The sequence below is a fragment of the Pholcus phalangioides genome, unplaced genomic scaffold (assembly GCF_987345545.1).
Source record: "Pholcus phalangioides strain wild (caught in Gottingen) unplaced genomic scaffold, Ppha-v1.0 ptg000003l_1, whole genome shotgun sequence".
Classification (NCBI taxonomy): domain Eukaryota; kingdom Metazoa; phylum Arthropoda; class Arachnida; order Araneae; family Pholcidae; genus Pholcus; species Pholcus phalangioides.
This window is the reverse complement of record NW_028301596.1, coordinates 259,651-280,235: the sequence shown is the minus strand read 5'-3', so window position 1 is coordinate 280,235 and position 20,585 is coordinate 259,651. Positions and strand designations below refer to the sequence as shown.

General features: G+C 39.2%; 1 protein-coding gene and 1 non-coding gene across 2 annotated transcripts in view; one reads left to right on the top strand and one right to left on the bottom strand.

Moving 5' to 3' along the window:
* LOC149087853 (dual oxidase-like) overlaps positions 1 to 20,585 on the bottom strand; it is a 195,313-nt gene that overhangs the window by 10,392 nt on the left and 164,336 nt on the right. The window contains exons 15-21 of the mRNA XM_089242117.1: positions 18,624 to 18,728; positions 14,144 to 14,349; positions 5,948 to 6,133; positions 4,567 to 4,789; positions 3,395 to 3,667; positions 3,259 to 3,301; positions 2,901 to 3,064 (exon numbers count right to left, since the gene is read on the bottom strand). Of these exons, the coding sequence (XP_089098243.1) occupies positions 2,901 to 3,064; positions 3,259 to 3,301; positions 3,395 to 3,667; positions 4,567 to 4,789; positions 5,948 to 6,133; positions 14,144 to 14,349; positions 18,624 to 18,728 (1,200 nt within the window). The remainder of the gene's footprint in view (positions 1 to 2,900; positions 3,065 to 3,258; positions 3,302 to 3,394; positions 3,668 to 4,566; positions 4,790 to 5,947; positions 6,134 to 14,143; positions 14,350 to 18,623; positions 18,729 to 20,585) is intronic.
* TRNAA-GGC (transfer RNA alanine (anticodon GGC)) lies at positions 10,463 to 10,534 on the top strand. The gene has a single exon. It is a non-coding gene; the product is annotated as a tRNA-Ala (tRNA).

Below are 20,585 nucleotides of genomic sequence, written 5' to 3'. Positions count from 1 at the left end.
AATCACGAGTCAAAATTTCAATAGTTCTCAAAGCAAGCGAAACATCATGCAAAATGTCTAAACATCCACAAGATTCCAATATAGCCAGACTTCCTGGGGAGAAAAACTGAATAGACGGTGTCATGAACACGGCCGTAAGTTTTGATGTGAATACGTTCTTTGTGCCTAACTTTGATTGGTAGATACTTCAACTTCACTACCAAACATACTCCCGCTCCGTCTCCATGGGAGATATAAGCTAGGTTCCCCAAGGGGGTGTGAGTATATTGTAAGAACCGGACAATGTTCAAGCCCGGAGAGCGTTCCAAGCAAGGTATTATAGCCACAAACACCATCACCAGAACTAACTGACGGTACCAATGTTGTCTGTCTGCATTGCGAACTCCCCGGTATATAGCGTATAACAATTTCGTTATGAATGCGAGCTGCGAATTTGGTGTCCAGACGGCAAGAGGTATCAAAACTAGAGTAGCATCATTGGATTTTCTTTAAAAATGTCTCGGACAACACCATTTGCTTTTATTTGCATTGCGATCCTCCCGAGAGATAAGCGTAAAACTATTTCGTTACGAATGCGGGCTGCGAAACTGGTACCCAGACCAGAAAAGCTAATTAGAACCGGAATTGTAACACTGGGTATTGTCTTGACGGGATCTACCCGTAGACCCCAAAAAAATCGATATATTCTGAATACTTCGTGAGATATTGAGCGTTTAAATTATATCGTTACGCGGCTTTTTGTGAAAGCACCAGTATCGTCACATTTAAAAAACTCATTTCACGTCAAAAAAGCTAAAGGCTGAAACACACTACATTGACGTGACGCGATATTCACGACATGACAGGGACGTCGTGAATTCTTGTGAAATTCACAACACTAGTGTAGTATGTTTAGGCCTTTACGTTTATGTCATGTTGTTGTGCTAATGAAAAGAACACATATAAGCATGTGCAACTTTAAAAGATAAGAATAGTGTTTTATGACTTGAGAAATTTCTCTACAGAGTATTGAAATCGGGCGTCTCCCATGTGAAAATAAATTACTCCTCAACGAAATGTTGTCATTTGTTAAGGTGTTAGGATGGTTGAAACACAGAGAAAAAGAGATCCACATGCTGACAATTAATGTTCTCAACTCAATATTTGTCCATCATGAAAATCATAGAAAGTGTTACAGATTGTTATTTATTCACTTTTCTTTCGAAAGTAGTAGTCAATAACTTATTATTTTAGGGGAACGGCATGATTCAGAACTCGGGGGAAAAAACTTTAAGGAGTGGCAGAACACATCTAGAGCAGCAATTTGCGTCACCTGATGCCATAGGATGAGATAGACTTGAAAGTCTGGGGGAGGGGGCATGATGATGATGATTCCAATCCATATAAACGCATATACATCAGATCATTTGGCTTCGCCTTTGACGCTGTGAGGCAATGATCCCATCATGGCTCCTACATCTCCACCCATGTATAATGCATAGTAGTAGATCACGCGGTGAGCCGATAGGTGGTGCCAGGACCGTCTTGCGAGCATCATGAAGATCCCAGACGAAGGGATTTTTTCTGGAGCCTCCTAGCTAGCTGGAAATGCCTGCTTATTAATTTTCATGCCTGCTCTCGAAATTTTTAATCAGATATCATTTTCATGAGGTTCCCCCGGACCGTGCTCTGGTGGGTCCATGCGTTAGGCGATGGATGCATAAGGCCTGTGGTACACATGCTACTAAGTAGCCCAAAACATGTCATTTTCCAGCATACATACAACCAATGAGATTATTGGTAACATTCACGCAAATGGTTAAAATAATCTTTTGGTTGCATATGCTCGAAAGTGGCATGCATTCATGACACTTAGTAGCATGTGTATCACGATCCTTAAGTGTTGGTTTTGCCATTTACCGCCATTTCTATCATTAATCAGAGGGAAAAGGTAGGCATGCATTTCATGTATGATGCTGCGGGTGAGAATGCTCTGGATGTCCTAGGATTCTACCGGCAGTGTTTTCTGGCTTGACAGCCACATCGAAAAAACTTCGGAGCGAAATGGGTTGCCTCAGGGGCAAAACTAGAGGGAGGTGAAGGGGGCAACTGCCCCGGGCGAAAAAGTTTGGGAGGGGGAGAGTATTTCACAGTGGAGAGAGAGACATAACAGCGTTTGCGTCCTCTCTTGCCGTAACTAAAAATTTAGTTACAACAATATGTGTGTGTGGGTTTGCTTGTCAACGACGTGCAGGATATAGGAGAGTGAGAACACCACAAGAAGCCTGTTTCGCAGTGGCACAGGTACAATCGCTGAAAGGTTTTCCGATCGGGCACGTGTCTTTTTGGAAACGCTTCCCTACATAGTCTTTGAGCTTCCAGAGCATTCCCGTCCACAGCACCACACATGAAATCGCATGTCCGTCTTTTCTCTAATATATCAAACCTACCACCAAATTCCGCGATAGAAAACAAAAACAGCGCTCTATGTCAAAGCCGGTTAAAGAATAGCTCTTTAACCAGCTTTTCCCGACACTTTTCAATGGCAGCATCGTGTAGCGGCCCATCACTGGAGTTACGACGAAATTTGCTTGTTTAGGACTGTTCTATCACTCCTAAAAGTTTTGCCCTTTAGTTCTGAACCACCATGTATACTTCCGGCACTGGCCGGCCCAGTTGATCTGGGCAATGCCCGAATTTCGTGGTTTTTGTTTGGCTTTGGCCGTCCCCTATATGTCGATCTTTATATATGGATCACCAACATATCGATATCAGATTCCTTTGATCGTTAAGGTTGCGATAGCTAACCATAATAATTATGGTTAGTTGTAGTTGGTCTAGATTGTTGTTGGTCTAGAGTCTAGACCATTGAAGTTAGTTGACCGGCCAGTTCGGGAACTGGCAGTAGCATATATACTTACATATGAATCGCTCTAGAAATAGCACAATATTGATGACGTAAAAAACGAAAAGATAGAAAATATGCTGTCGGTATTCTTCCAAAAATGTGGCAATGTGGTCATATTTCTTCCGGAAATAATTTTTCGGCTCTTCTTTCTTCTGGTTAATCTGGAAACTGGTCATTCTGAAAAGTAATATAATAGGCACGATCAATAACAGTTTGTCGGAGAAAAAAATATAGACATGAAGCTTGAAATCATTCCTCAAGCACAACCACATCCACACAGAAATTTCGATTTTTCCATTCACATGCGCATCAAGGATACACATGACGTGACGACCAAGTTTGAAATTTCTACGAAAAATATAAATACTCACCTTGCAACGTTGGTAGATGTATCCAAGAAATTCTGCTTAGCCCCTAATTGATGTAAAAAATTTTAAGTTAACTTCCATTCAATTCATATCATTTCAATTCTGAAGCAATGGTTTTTTTTTCGACATAAGCACTTACCTTTGCAATCTAGACCGATGGCGATAAAATCTCCTCTGTACTCTTTCATCAGTACCTTGAAATCATCGTAATCCAGTTCATCCTTAGAATCGAGTCCCGCTTTTTCGAACATGATCCTTATGAGCTCCATCACCTGGTCCTCTCCCAAGGAATCGGTCTTGGCGATGTCTACTAGAGACCTAAGCATCTTCGTGAGCTCTTGCTTGTCTATGACACCATTTCCGTTGTCATCGCACATGTCGAAAATTATCCGCAGTTTTGCGTCTGTTCTACCTGTTTTTCAAGAAACACTGTATAAGACAGAGGATTTTACTTTCTCCCTAGTCATTGGGTTCAGCTATCAATTTCAGTCAAATGACTTGTACGTTACATCGAGTTGATAGCTGTCATCATGGGGAGAACGACGCTAGTGATTCGATACTTGCAAGCACCCGATGCCGCCGCTATAAATCTTTGCTAACGTTTTCTGACACAACCCTGCCTCTTTTGAGGTGACGGAAGTAAAATGCTTTGGGTTGTGAGCGGTTCTATCTATCTATGTATAAGAGATTCATTGAGGTAATTCGTGCAAGATTCATCCCATAAAATTTTGAATGATTCAAAAATTGTTCCAAAGCTTATAACATTGCAAGTGAAGCGGAGCTTCAGTTATACGACTTTTGGGCCTCCGTCGCAATTGGTCCCTACACATTTTAATGTCAAAATAATCCATTTATTCGACGTTTTTACTTTGACTCGAACGCCCAATCTTTAAAAAAAAAAATGTCATTTATTTCCATCAAATTCGCGCAATATCTGTAGACGGTGAAAAGGCGTTGCTGAAAGAGTTCTTGTTGCATATTGTCACCGCAAACGCCATAAATTTTGAAGTGATTGTTGACGCTTACGAAAATAGCCATTGAGGTGGCTGATGATCTTTTAGAGTGGACACTTAAGTGATGTGTTTGTTGCTTGTTTCTGAGAATGCGCAGACGTATTTTTTTTACAAAATTCGAGGCGCAAAATATTGTGAAATTCATTGTATGTCTGTTTGAAAAAATGACCCCGAGCCCTTCAAAGAAGTTTCAATTTTGCGACTTATGCATTTATAGAACGTTTTGACGCGTTCTCTAGATAACATTGATAGGATTTTATATAGATAGGAAAAATTTAAAAGGTCTACGACAACTCACCCCTGGAGAAAAGATCGACGGTATCCAAGAACTCCTGGAAGCTGATCTCTCCATCCTTGTCTTTGTCGACGCAGTTGAACATTCGTTTGACGAACAACGAATCGGGTTTCATTCCGAGAGCATCTGCAAATTCGTTCTTCGACAGCGAAGTCCTCATGACCATGATGATATCATTGCCGACTTCTTCGAGCTTCCTTCTCTCGCCGGGCTTCAGTCCAAAAGTCTATAATAATAATTGATATGGGATGTTTATGGGCATATTTTCTTAGCCACTTCGTTGGGCATTTTGGCTGTTGTGGCGTTGTATTTGTATAAGATATCGAGCACCGACTCAATATTTACGTTCAGAGGCGTGTTTACAGCGAGGCTCAGCCTAAGGTGGCAAATTAGAAGAATGGGTGGTTAAGTAAATGGGGAGAAAGAGAGCAAAATCACGAATCTGCCTCTTCCTAGAAAAGGAGGGACAAGTCAGTAAGGGACAAAAGGAGTGACCTAGAGAGTGCATGTACGTGGGTGTCCAAAAGAGTGACCCAGAGAGTTTGCAGGTATATGATGAACCAAACAGCGTCGAAGTATGTAAGTAACGTAAAGACTAGGTGTAAGTATGGGAGTGACTAAAAAAGTGTGCGAACATGTAAATGACCGAAGAATGGCCTAGAGCATAGTTTTCCAAACTTTTGTTCCATCGCCCCCTACATCAAAATTTTTTTCTTTCATCGCCCCTGAACTCAAGTGAACCCATAGGATCCTATGTTAAGTCTGTAGCCTCTATCGCCCCCTAGGACCATTTCATCGCCCTCCCCGGGGGGGGGTGGTTTGCCCACTTTGGGAAACACTGGTCTAGAGCATCGCTCCTCAACTCGTGCTCCACTGTCAATCCATAAAGTAAATCAGTTATTTTGATAACAAGTTAAAAAGAGGCCCCACGGGAGTCTCTTCTATAGCAATTATAGACTAAAAAGAGCTCGGCGACTCAATAAAGGTTGAGAACCACTAGCCTAGAGAGTGCAAGCATGTGAATGACCAAAAGCGTTCCGTATAGGCTTTGTGAGCATGCGAGTGATCTAGACTGTGCAATAACGGAAGTGACACGTAGAGAACGAGGAGCAACTAAAAGGTTAGCATAGGGATTGTGTAAGCATATGAGTGACCTAGAGACAGGGACATATTCACGAAGACTGGGGCTAAGTGGTCTCTAACCCAGGGCAGCCAGTTTGAAGAGTGGGTAGTCGAGAAAATCGGAATATAATGGGAAAATTGCAGCAAAACCATAAATCAGTTTCCGTTGCTCCATTAAAAAAATTTTAACATTCAGCACATATGGAGCATCAATATCGCCGACCAATATTTTAAGATGCATATGAATAACATCATCACTTACCAGTGCGTAAGCTTCCCTGAAAAAATGTTCCAAGCGTTTCTGGCGCTTCTCTTTGGTCTCGGCGTTCGCGAGCATCGCCTCTCTGTAGGTCTGAATGATTTCCAAGCTTTTCTTCTTAGCTGCAAGGAAAGCTTCAAGTTTGTTCAGAAACTTCTTTCTAGCTGGTTGGTTGTCGAATTGGAGTACCTTCAAGTACAATAGTATAGTTTTTTTATTAAACTCTAAATTTTTATCACGGAGGCACAGTTATTGAAGTCAATATGCCAAAAACTGATGCTTTCCTTATTTTCATTAACCCTTTATGCAGTTTTTAAAATTTTCCTGATCCGCATTATAACTGCCACATTTGGGAAAATTGCGAAACCTTCACAAATTGCCACCTATTTTCCAGAATTATTTTTTTTCCCAATTGCGAGCTGATAATTGATTCTCCCACCCACTAGCAGAAAATTTATATATATATTCCGCCCATCGCTTTTATCTCCCTCATTATAATACAAAAACACCTGCCATGACGGGTGTGATTTTATAGGAAGATAAATACTTGTTTTTTGGGAAAAAAATCTTTTTGTATTATTTATACTGATATATTTCTTTACTTTACTCAAAGAAAGGAGGGGAAAACACGTACAAGGCCCGTTCGCATGTGAAAATATTGCGATAGCATTGGGAGTGCTAGCACCCGCTTGATGACTTTTTTCCTTCATAAGTAAAGAAATGGAGCAGTCATTGGTGAAAATTCTTGAAGCGGGTTTTAAACCCGCTTTTTCTATTTCTCACGTGAACGGGGTTACAGTCTATTATTTTTCGCTCCTTCACTTATCTAACCTTGAACAAGAACTGACTCCGCCTTCTGGAAGTTGATTGATTGGAGGGAGAGAGGGGAAATGGGGAAACATGTTTCACTGAAAAAAAGAACTTCAACGCATTTTTAGAAGCCGAGGTATTTCGGGGGTGACTCAAATAAAGCAGATCAAGTTTGACGAGATATCTCGGGATTGCTGGTGAAAGGGTCAAATTCATTAATTCCAAATGTTCAGCAAGAGCGGAAATATTAAATTCATGAATTCTGGACCCCCGTCAATTCTGAATCTTCATCGGATCTGAGAAAAATTTCTTTCATTAATTCTGAATTTTCAAATTCTAGAATTTTTCCTTCCGTTTTAATTCTGAATTATCATTAATTATGGAATAATTTCTTTTCGTTAGTTTTAAATTTTCATCAACTCTGGAATTATATTTCATTCTATCACTTTTAATCCAGGACACTTTCTCTACAACACTTTCTCTCAGTAGTTTCGGGAATTTAATCTGCGTTTAAAGTACTGTCTGAGGCTTTCATGGCCGGCGTCCGGTGATTTGCAATCGGTTTCCGGGCTATTAAGCTACGTACGAAGCCTTTCTCGCTTGTCACAGAAATCTACGTAACCTCAGTAGAATACTGCCACAGATGTGGGCGAAACGTCGGGAAAAAAATGCCTAATAAATAGCCCGGAAAACCTCTTGCAACCAAATCTGCATTTAATTGCGTTTTTAAAATTTATTGTATGTATATTTCTCAGCATTCCTGTCTATATGCTGAAATAATGGATGCCGATTTCCCTCACCTATAAAATTTATAAAATCGGGCAAAGGTGTCCTAAAACATTCACGTTGACCAGAAATTATGATCAGGCTCCATGTCTGGTAAAGACGGCTTCTGACCTTGCAGGAAGGAACAATCACTGTCATGATATTCGATAGTTGTAGAACTGATGTTCTCGTCAATTAAATAATCACTAAATGCAGCAAAAATTTGTTAAAACTTTGAAAATTGATCAAAAGAGAATAAATGATGAAGATTGATAGATGGCTTTTTCTCAGCCCAAGATATATCGAGGAGACATTTATTTTCTAGATATTATGCTGAGATGAACTCGTCATGAAAAGTCATCTTGTCTCCGCCGGGCCTCAAACCCAGGCCCTTTTGCATACCGGGCAAGCATGCTACCATCCACACCACTGGAGACACGACCCTGTCTTCCTTATAATCTCTCTCTCTAAACCGTCCCACCTGGGGGCCATTTCCTGAAGTTAAGAGAGGCTACTAATGTCTCTACTTCAGCGACTAACGCCACGGTGCATGAAATAAGGAAGGCAGGGTCGTGTCTCCAGTGGTGTAGATGGTAGGATGCTTGCCCGGTATGCAAGAGGGCCTGGGTTTGAGTCCCGGCGGAGACAAGATGACAACGTTTTTTTTCGAGTTCATCTCAGCATAATAACTAGAAAATAAATGTTGCCTTTCAATGATGAAGAATGTTTGCACGAATGATATTGGAGGGAAAATCGAATTTTTTAAAAATAAAATAGTTTTAAAACTCATTGATAGATGGCACTGACATGGATTTCACGCAAATTAAGCGATCAGTAAAATAGATAAATGCACGCAGGAGCGTATTTCAGAGGTGGGGAGGCTTAGCGGGCTATAGCCGAGGGCGGTAAATTTAAGGAATGATTGGTCAATTATTAGGTTGGAAAAAGGGCATTAAAATTTGTACAGCCCACTGGTGATGAAACTGTGAACCCACCTCCGCGTATAGAGTGAGGGAATAGGTCAGTGAGTGAGTGAGTGATAAAAAGATTAACCAACAGAGTTTGCATGCATGTGAGTGATGAAAAGTGTGATCTTTAGAGTGTGGGACCATGTCGGTGATTGAGAGCGACAATGTTTGCAAACATGTGAGTGACCTAGATAGCTAGGTATAAGGTCGGCAAGTGACCTTTCGAGTGACGAACAGAATTTGCAAGTCTGTGGGAGATCATAAGAGTGATCTACACAGAGTGAGGACCATATCGGTTAATGACCAGAAGAATGACCCAAAGCAATCGTGTGAATGATCAAAAGAGTAACCTAGAGCATGTAAAAGCATGTGAATTGTTCAAAACAGTGTGCAAGCATGTGAATTGTTCAAAACAGTGTGCAAGCATGTGAATTGTTCAAAACAGTGTGCAAGCATGTGAATTGTTCAAAACAGTGTGCAAGCATGTGAATTGTTCAAAACAGTGTGCAAGCATGTGAATGACCTAACGAGTGACCAAGATAATACGCAAACGTGAGAATGGCCGAAATAGTGACTTGAAGATGGCGGTTAAGTGGGCTAAAGCTCATAGTGGGAAATTTAAGGAATGATTGGTCCAGAAAATTAGACTAGAATGGGAGAAGGGTGGCAAAAATTGTGTAGCCCACAGGCGGCGAAACCATAAATCCGTCTCCGAATGCACGTTGATTCTTTGTAAATCAATGTCGTGACCGAAAATTGGGTTGCAGGAGCTTCTAAAACGGATAATGTAATTCAACTCGCAGCCAAGGATTTTTGAGCTGTGTCTCATGATACAAACTTGATCCGCAGAATATTCCGAGATGGGACCAAAATCCATTTACAGCTAGGAATTCTTCAGCTATGAGTCACTACCCAAACTTTATTGGACTAAAAAATGGGTCGTTCAAATTCACTAACAGCCAGAGGCTCTTAAGCGACGAGCTTAGGTCCCGAACTAAGCTTGATTCGCATTATTTTCAGAGAAAGGGTTGTACAAATTCACTTCCACACACACAAACTTGATTCATAGGGTCTTCCAAGGCAGAGAAGAATGAGAATATGAGAATATTTTATAATCTTCGAGATTTACATATTTTAAAATATGTGTAAACTGATTTGGTAAAAGATGTTATAACTTTTGCAAATTGCGACAACGTAATTCATTATACTGATATTGTATTCTAGTAATGAGAATATTTTATGTAAATACATTTATTCGCTGAATTGAACAGCGTAAAATATTGAGAGGCATGCATATAATACAAGACGGTCGACCTTTTTCATAACTGAAGAGGGTTTTGTATACAGTAAAACCTCTATCTTGCGGTCACTGGCGGGACAAAAAAATTCGTCCGTAAAAGAGGTGACCGTTAATCAATGGTTTGAAATGCGTACTTTGAAGACGAGAGTTCAATGCATACAGAAATGTCCTGGTTATTTGTGGAGATGAAGATTACAAGGAAGAAAATTCATCACTGCCACATGAAAATTCATGGCCACATGTATATAGAATATTTCTATATGCATGTGCCCATTTGGTTGGCCTATGTCATTCACGAGCTATTAGTTGATTGTACAGTGTCCATGCACGGTGCCTTTCAACATATATATGGTATATACGCTCCAAGGTTGAAAAACAGTCAAACCTCGTTAATGAGTCACTCTCGGGAGAGCAAAAATATGACTTAGCAAGCGGAGTGACTCGTTAAACGGAGTAAGACATAGCTGTGCTATATGACATGAATGTCGCTCTCCACTTGTTAATACAAGATATACAGAAGACTGGATGTTGTGAAGGTATTTATTATTTGAGATGTTAATACTAGCTGTGCTAGTTCCTGCCTGAGGACAATTGGGACTTCCAAAAAGCGACCCGGTAACCGGAGTGACGTGTTAAGCGGGTGACGCACTAACGAGGTTTGACTGTATTCTATCTGCTTTCATAGCTTAGATGGTAGAGCACTCGTCCGGCAAGCGAGAGACCGGGGTTCGAGTCCCCGTGGGGGCAGTGATCAATTTTCTTCCTGGTAATCTTCATCTCCACAAATAACCAGTCTTTCGATGAATCTTGTGGAGAGTTCAATGCTCTGTACTTCACACCAACTAGCAACGGAATTCATCAATTGTGAAATTATATTTCTTGGCATTTCTGGAATCATCTCTTTCTATAATTCTGATATTACTTCGTTAATTTAAGTTAATTTTTGGCGAATTCTGCAGTAATTTGTCTTCTTGCATACTGATTTCCAAACGTACGAAGTCGGGGACCCCCTCAAAACTTTTTTGTTGTGCTTCTCGCCCCGAACATGTTTCGACGGCCCCCCGGTAATTTATGGAATGGGCAGCGTTACTGGTGAATCTGGGGGAAAAAATGTCATAGTACTGAGGAGCTTCATCGAATTTTATTTATTTTTTAAATTTAATATCGTCTTCCAATGTTAAGTTGCCATTTTTTGCAAAATGATCGACGAGCCACGGTGAGAAACCCCGATGGCCATGCGTTAAAGACCTCTCTGTGAATATTCAGCGTGTAATAACAACAGTAATATACGAACATGTTTTTTTTTACAAAAACTTCATATCTTTCCTAACTGGACATTAGATTGACGTGCAAATTATAATCCGTTTCTAGTCCTAGATTTGTGGCATCACCAGCCATATGAGAACCGTGACTTTCACAAAATATACATAATAGATAATCATGTTCGTGAGAGAAAATTATTACGTGTGAAGGTGATCGATCATTTTGATGGATAAATTGTCTCTTTCTTTTCGTTTCGTGAATGGAAATAAAGGTTGAAATTTTTTCGATTACTTCAAGCTTTTTGACATAAAATATACAGGGTGTCCTGTAAGTGCAGATGCGGCCTTTCTCTCATCAACCGTTCGTCGTAGAGGTATGGTTTTAAATTAGTAAATGTTCAAAATGGGTTCACAAATTACTCTGTACCAGTTTTGAGAGTGGTCAGTGCCCGAATGGCGTGATGGTAAGATGCTCGTCTACCACCGTGAAGGTTGCCGTCATAGTCACAGGTTCAAACCTAGAGGAGAATATAGATGAGATATGTTCCTAACGAACTTGAGGCGACCACCGATGGATGATACCTTTATTTCCAGCCCAACTCATTAATGGCAGTAAATTGCAATATAGCGATATGGCCAGAGTTTAGGGAAGTAGTTTTGAGAGTGAAAATACTCTCAAAATATGTGTCGCAAAATAAAATAAATCTAAATTTTCATACGTTCCCCCGTCTTCTAACTTCTCTTCTCAGCCCAACGAAAAAAAAAACCCCGTTTTTAACTGCAATATTCACTCAGATATTCGAATTCAAAAATCGGGAAAGCTTAGGAAAGGATAGCATAAATGACGGAAAGGAGCTTTGTGTGTCCGTTAGTTTCTTCCGTTCTTTCCCAACTTTTTTCGGATTTGTGAATTCAATTATTTCGGTGGATATTGCATTTAAAAACAATTTTTTTTGTTGGGCTCAGAAAAAACGGCAACAATTTTATCATTGGATATTAGAATACGGGGGGGGCGTATAAAAATTTAGAATTTTTATTTCGTGACACTGTATTTTCCACTCCCAAAACTGGTAAACAGTAATTTTCGAACGCATTTTGAGCATTTTTTTTGAAATTGGAATCGTACCTCTACGACGAACGAATTACGAGATAAAGGTCGCATTAGCACTTACAAGACACCCTGTATAAAGAAATAAGTGATTTTTCAGTTGAGTGATACGACCAGTGTTCTTCAGCCTGTTTAGAATTACGGTCCGCTGGGAGAAGTTGAACAATTGAACGGGCAGGCCGAAACGGGAGAAATGATTTTGGAATGGCCAAAAATAAATGAATAGAACTAATTTGCGGCCCCGCAATAAATAAATGATTTTGGACCGGCAAGAAATAAATGAGAGAAATAAAGAATTGGGAGAAAATAGAGATTTGTTAATTTTTTCTCCTCGACTAACGATACATCAAATCAAGGGATTTTTCTGGATATTATGCCGAAGTGAGTTTGGGAAAGAAAAGCTTGTTCCCACCGGGAATCGATTGCCAACTGAGCAAGCGCAGTGACCGTTATACAAATTAAAGGAGAAGGAGTGTCTGTCTGTGGTATAATGGTCAGTGCGCTTGACCGGTTTGTAAGAGATGACGGGTTCGATTCCCGGTGGAGGCAACAAAGTTTCCTTCCCCAAATTCACCTCGGCATAATATCCAGAAAAACCTCTTGATTTAATGAGAGAAATAATTTTCAGACCAGCAAAAAAGGTAAATAAACAAATAGGAGAAATAAGTTACGAAATGGCTAGAAATAATTAGCGGACCGGCTAGAAATAAATGTGAACTAATTTCAGGACAAAAAAAAAAATAAGTATGAAAAATAATTTACGGACCGGCATGAACGCCAGAACTTTGCCACTGGACTTATCCCGTTGCCGAGATCTCTTCCAGCCCAATTTACGGACCGGGAAATACTTTGCGGACAGAGAAAAAATAAATAAATGCTAGGGAAAATTTTGCTTGCCGACAAAAAAAAATAAATGGAAATAAGTTTCGAACTGGCTAGAAATAAATAAATTATCTCTCTTTCAGAACAGACTGGCAAAAGAAGTGAGCAAGAGATGTAACTTGAGGAGCTGCAAAAAATAAATGAATAGGATAAATAATTTCCAGGCCGAAAAAATACTGCAAATAAAAGAAAAATTTACGGACTGGGGGGAAAAAAAGGAATAAGTGGAAACAGAGTAATTTGCAGACCGGCAGAAGAAATAAGTTTGAGAAACGGCTAAAAATAAACTGATATGGGAGAAATAATTTGCGGATTGGCAAGGAATAAATAGATATGAGAAATAATCTAAGGACCTAGAAAAAATATATATATAGAAGTAATAATACTCAGACTGGCAAAAAATAAATAAACGAGTGGGAGGAAACAATTTGCAGACCAGCAAAAAAAATAAGTACCTTTTAAATTTTTAAATAGGTGAAATAATTTGCGCCCTAGCAAAAAATAAATGAATAAGATAAACAATTTGGGGAACGACAAAATATAACTCGGAAAATAGACTCGGAAAAAAATAACGGCAAAAGATTTGCAGACTTGGAAAAAAATAACGGCAAAAGATTTGCAGCCTCGGAAAAAAATAACGGCAAAAGATTTGCAGCCTCGGAAAAAAATAACGGCAAAAGATTTTCAGACTCGGAAAAAAATAACGGCAAAAGACTCGCGGTCCAGCAAAAAATAACGGCAAAAGATTTGCAGACTCGGAAAAAAATAACGGCAAAAGACTCGCGGACCAGCAAAAAATGATGGCAAATGACTTGCGAACCAGCAAAAAAACGGCAAAAGACTTGCGGACCAGCAAAAAATAACAGAAAAAAATTTAGTAACATAGATAATTCGATTACCGGCACAGGTTCGCAGACTAGCGGTTGAAGAACACTGGAGCAGATCACACATCGGCTCACTTGATAAGGTTAAGTATAAAAACAAGTCATTGTGCATGTTTATAACCCGGTACTTGAACCAACAGTGATGAAAACTACAATATTGCGATTACAACTTTTGAACTTTTACGACTGTAGTACTGTGATCACGAGAATCGTTATTTACCAGATCGTGATCCCTCGGTGACCTTACAAGCAACATCGGCTTCTTGTGAGTATCCTTGGTGACTTCTATGACAAGAGCGTTTGCAGTCTTGAAGTCGACTTTTCTAAGGACTTCGCCTTTCCTGTTGACTGTCGAGATCACCTCGTCGGGTCCGATCTTCACCTTGACGCACCTCTTGTGGTTCTGATGAAGCCATTCCTTTACGTCTAAAAATCACAGAATCGGTCAAAAAAAATCAAACCAATGAATATATTCTCGTTTAACGTCGTTCTGATGTATTGGGTGATCCGAAAGTCACAGAAAAAATTAAAAAAAAGCAATGATTTGGAAAATATTCACTGTAAGATGACGTGGTTTCCACAGAAATGCACAAAAATATAAAGTTTGTATTTTCTTTGGTATGAAACAAACCACAAGAATACCTACAGTGAAACCTCTCGTAACGGACACTTTTGAAGGGCACGGAACAGGGCTCAAATGTATTTCGCTATACATTAAGGTCTGGACACACATATCCGCACCATGCCCGACACGTGTGTCGGCCGAGTGTAGGTCATCACACGGTCAAAGAATAATTCTTTGCTAAGCAATGCAGCCGTGCACACATATCCGCACCGTAGCCGAGCACCGTCACCGCACCGCGTCCGCACCGTCACCAACTAGTTTATTTTATATTTTTACGGTGACGGTGCGGGCTCGGGAGAGAGAGAGAGCGCAGATTTTTTTTATAAAAGAGGAGAGAGCTCATTTATTTTATGTCGCTTCTCAATTTTCATCAATTGCTGAATTATTAATTCCATTTATTTCTTAATTTTAATCAATTTCCGCATTATTACTTTTATTAATTCTGAATTTTCAATAGTTCTGGAATTATTTCTTCCGTTAATTCTAAATTTTAAAATCTATTCCGAAATTATTTCTTTTATTAATTCTGAATTTTCTCTCTCTCTCATAGGTACTGAAATTATTTCTCCCAATTATTTTTAATCCCTCAATTCTAAATTTTTCATTAGTTTCGGAAACGGTTTCTCACATTAGTTTAAAATTATCTCCATCAATTTTTGTGTTAATTAACATTTGCCGGTGCGGTCTCGGGAGAGAGAGAGAGCAGATATATTTTTTTATAAAAGAGCTCATTTATTTTATTTCGCTTCTCAATTTTCATCAATTGCGGAACAATTAATTCTATTTATTTTTCTTGATTTTCATTTATTCTGAATTTTCAATATAATTCCGAAATTATTTCTTTTGTTAATTCTAATTTTCATTGGTACTGAAGTAATTTCTTTCAATTATTTTTAATCCATCGATTCTAAAATTTTCCTTAATTTCAGAAACGGTTTCTCACATTAGTTTAAAATTACCTCCATTAATTTTTGTGCTAATTCACATTTGTGTAGTTGTTATTTTTTTTGTATGGGGGTATTTCTTAGCGTTCATGTATATTCCCTCTTCCCACAAAATATATGAAATCTTGTTAAAGGGAAGGGGTGTCCTAAACATTTTTCGTGCCCCGAAATTGTTTAGACGCACCTGGCCCCGGTTCTGTGGAACTAGCGTAATATGTAGAAAACATATGGATAAGCATTTTCACAACTTTGATGGGAAAACAAAGTTTAAAATTATGTTTCACATTGCATATAACGAAATTTTGCCGGGGAGATTTTTGTTAAAATAATAATGTAAACTTGGAAAAGTAACTGGGTTTAATTTCCGATGCTCTATAAATGAATCATTGTTTTGGTTTTAACATAAATTGTATAAATAGAAAACGGTTCGAAAATTTTTGGGTTTTTCTTATGGGAAAATATAGACATTTTAAATTTGGTACTTACATCAGACGCAACATGTTAAGCCATAAATGCTTAACGCATGCCCTGTGCTCCAAATGCGGCCCTCGGAAGCATTTGATGTGGCCCGTGACAACAAAAAACAAAACAAACCTCTCAAGTGCTCTCAAGCCAGATTCGGCACACCTCCAGTTCACTTAAGTGGATCGTGATACATTTGCAGATTATCCTATTGAGTGGATAGTGGCACATTTCCAGATCTCTCGAGTGGCCCGCGGCACGCTTGCAGAACAATGAAGTGGCCCACACATTCCAAAAAGTCGAGCACCTTTGTTCTAAATATCTGACAAAGGTGTTTCAGCGACTGGGACTTTGGCAATGAGTGCTTTAAATTATTATCGAATACTGGTGGGGCATTACATTGAATCAAGCCCCGGCAGACTAAACACCTCGATTGTTATTGATTTTAATATCCATTTGCCATCTGCAGAGGAGCCAATTTTTAGTTTAGAAGATTCCGCGTACACACACACAGAGTAGAAGATATGCGCGCTCTTTCGTACAATATGCTCCTACTGAGCTGAGATACACTTCTCCGAGGTGTTATCGGAATTTGACACCACCTGCCCCTACAGATGATTATATTTATGATGGCGGTTGACTCTGAATAAAAGCGAGTGTGTACGTGAGGAAGAGAGTACCGCTCTCCCCCACAGATTGTTTTAATTTCTATATGACTCTTTTTCTTCTCCTCTCCCGTTATATCACTCCGTAAATAATCTCCTCTCTCCAAACTATAAACAAGAATGTATACAGTCAAACTAAGCAAATGGCCGTCTTTTCATTTTCAGCTGCATTTAAAGATCCTATCCTTTTTTGTGGGTTTGTCGCATACAAAAAATCTATCGGAGATCAATCCAAAATAATAAAAAAATTTAAAAAAATTCTGTAGAAAACATACACGCAGGTAAAAAAAATAACATATACAGACAGATAAAAAATTTATATACATGTATAGATTATTTACAGAAATGTTTAGAACAATTATTGTTAATTTACGCTAGGGCTATTATATCCAAATCACTCTTGTTAATTAATTTACTGAACATTTTGATTACACCGAACCGGCTGCGTTAAAGCCTTGAAGCAATCGACACAGGTTCGTAGTCAGCATACGGCAGCGACACGGGCAGCACACGGAAATGTGTGGTCTGAAGAGGAACGAGCCGAGCCTCGGCCAACTGACGCCCGAGCTGCGGTCCTGGCACGGTGCGGATATGCGTGTCCAGACCTTTAGCGGACAAAAATTCCGACCCCACTGGTTTCCACTGTGGAAACATTTTTACATGGCATTAAAAATTTTATAGAACAGCTACCATGCGTTGTTCAATACATTCGCAGTAACTGTAACGCACTGCCAAACAGACTATTCACTCAAGAGTCATCGATCGACTAATTATGATTCCGATAATTTTCTATTGGGCTTTCCAAATGTGCATTTCTTCGATATCGTGGCGTAACCAGAAATTTCGTTAGGGACCATTTTCATTTTGTGGGGGGGGGGGGGGGGGGGGACCAAAGTTAAAGAACAATATATTTGGCCATCTTTTTCCGGTCATTTTCACACATTTCGGGGGGACCAGACCCCCCCCCCCTCGCTACGCCCTTGCGTTGTTGCACTGTAAACATTTTGAGTTATTGATATTTTGCAAACTGCCTTTGACTTTCAGATCAACATTTATACTGCACATGAAAAAACAACCATTATTTCATTCATTATTAGGAGATTTTTATGGTACGCCCAATATAGTAAGCATATAAATGTATTTATATCAGTGGTTCTTAACCTATGGGTCACGGGGACTTCCGAGATGAGTCATTCAAATCCACTAACAGCCAGAGGGTCACGACCCAAACTTGATTCGTAGGGTTTTTCCGAGATGAGTCGTACAAAAAAAAATTACAGCCAGGATTTCTTGAGCTACGGGTCACAACCCAGACTTGATTAGCAGAAGACTAAGTAGTGTGTGTGCACGTGTACCCACGTGCGCGTACATATAAAACGATGTGTTGCCACGAGAAAACATGTTGGTGTTAATTTCATGGATCTGCCCTGGATGGACATAGGTCCCTTGGGAGATCATACCCCTTGTATTCAGTTTGTGTGTACTTTATGCGCTGTGTTGTTTCTGTTATGTCATTGTATGTATTTTATTCATACATATATTCATATGATTATTATTGTTGAAATATTTCCAGGAAATATTAAAATGTATACAAAAAAAAAAAGATTTCCGAGAATTGTCACACAAATCCACTTTCAGCCAGGGACTCTCGAGCTATACATCACGATCCAAACTTGATTCGTAGGGATTTCCCGAGAGGGGTCTTACAAATCCACTTACGCAAAAAGGGATTCTTGAGCTATGTATGGGTTACTACTCAAACCTTGAGTCGCAGGTGCTTCCGAGGTGGATCGTACAAAAACAATTACAGCCCTGTTATAAATGCACTAACATCACCGGTTTCACTAATTTCGAGAAAAAAACAGTCCATGGATCGCGAAGCCCATCTTTTTTGTTAATTTTTATGTCACGGCTGAAAAAGGTTAAGAACCCTTGATTTATATCATCGATATACTTAATAGAAATGAGAAAATTTTGAAATGAAAATTCACTGATGGGACTCACAGAGCTTGTCGTGCTTTTTGCCTTTGGTGAGATCCTTCTTGAGTTTGATTTCTCTCCTCCTCTTGTTCTGTAATTTGATTACTCCGTATCCCAATCCAGCGCATACTGTAAATATATATTCAACATATAAAAGTCATGCTCACCTGTTGAAATCCCAGTTGTACGTTATGCATACTTATACGTACCGTATACGAAAAATTAAAAGATCTATAGCTATTATTTCTTTTTAAATACCGTATTTTCCTGGGTACAATCCGCGGATTATACGTTAAAAATTTCGGTAAATATTGCTAATGCGGATTACATACCCTGCGTCTCTCACCGGAATCTTTTTTTATTTCTGAGTGCTTTAATATGGGAAATAAATATTCTATTAAAGATTTATAGATTGTGTAGAGGGATGCGAGTAGAAAATTTTATTTTCCCTCCAAAAACTCGATGAACAATCTCTTCCATTCCTTAAGATACCATTATTGATGCATAAAATTTTCCCATTCGGATTATAAGCAAGGAATTACAGTAAATAGTTCCAACTACGAAGGTATTCTACAATCTTGAATTATATCTCAACCTGGCTGCATTCGAAAAAGAGTGAGCACATGTCTAATCTTCTCGTGTATCAAGTATGAGAAGATTTTGTGCAGGGCTTTCCGTAAATACCACATGTAATCTACAGAACTGAAAAACCTTGCTAGGAATTGAAGAAAAACACTAAACTAAAGACATACTCTAAGATTACAACGATCCACACTTTTTGAGCGTAACGATAGCATGACGTATCATCTGTATTCGACGTGTTTATCTGGTTTAGACCCACGATGAACAAGAGATGTGACTATCGTAGAATGTCCTATTCATTGTGGGTCAGAAGAAACACGTCGTAAAGAGATGCGACTTGCCTTAGGCCGGGATTACACTATAAAAGTTTTGTAAAAACTCTGATAAAACTCGAAAAATTCAACTAATAAGATTACCGGTTGCATTTGCTCGAATGTAACCGATGCGCTTATTGGTTGAATTTTTCCAGTTTCATAAAACATCTTTTATCAAAATTTTATAGTGTGATCCTGGCCTTAGGCCGGTTCTACACTATAAAAGTTTGATAAAAGTCCTATTATAAAACTTAAAAAACGCAGCCAATAAGGTCAACGCTTGCATTTTCTAGAATGTAACCAATAATCTTATTGGTTAAATTTTTCAGGTTTTATAAAAGGGATTTTATCAAACTTTTATAGTGCAATGCCGGCCTTAGACAAATTTCTTTATGCGTCTATCTGCTGTAATTAATCGAACCCTAGAAGTACAGAAGCAGACTTGGTTGCTTGTTTCCATGTTCACGTTTAGACATTGGCACTTCTGGTAGTGTTCAATCCTTCTCCAGCGCACCAAAGCATGTCTCAGTTTAAACCGGACGTTTTTATGAACTTTTCAAGTGAACAATTTCATATGTATGAATTGAAGTTTCAAATGTCTCCCGGAATGTTTCCAGATGTGTTATGATAAGTTTTGTTTTAAACATTATGGGTCGTCTAATGGTTTTTGGACACTTCTATTCCAAACGTAGATTTTTCTTTTCAGAGATTATACAACTTCACCAAGCACCAACTCATTAACAATACAGCTGCCATGAATGAGATTGGTTGGAAATGAAGGCGCTGGCGCTATCGGTGGTCGCCTCAAGTTCGTTAGGGAAAATATCTTATCCATATCCTCCCTCGGATTCGAACCCGGGACCGTGACAGCAACATTCAGGGTGGTAGACGAGCATCTTAGGAGTCATTCAAGTATTATGTCAGCATCGAGGGGGGGGAGGGGTGTTTCGGATTTGCTGACTTTTAATAACAAGGGAAAGGGGGGGGGTTGAAGGTTGCTTACGTCATCAATCACCCCTTTTTGAAGATATGAAATATTCTAAGCTGCTATGAAATATATTAAACTAAGCAACAAGAGAGAGCCGGAATG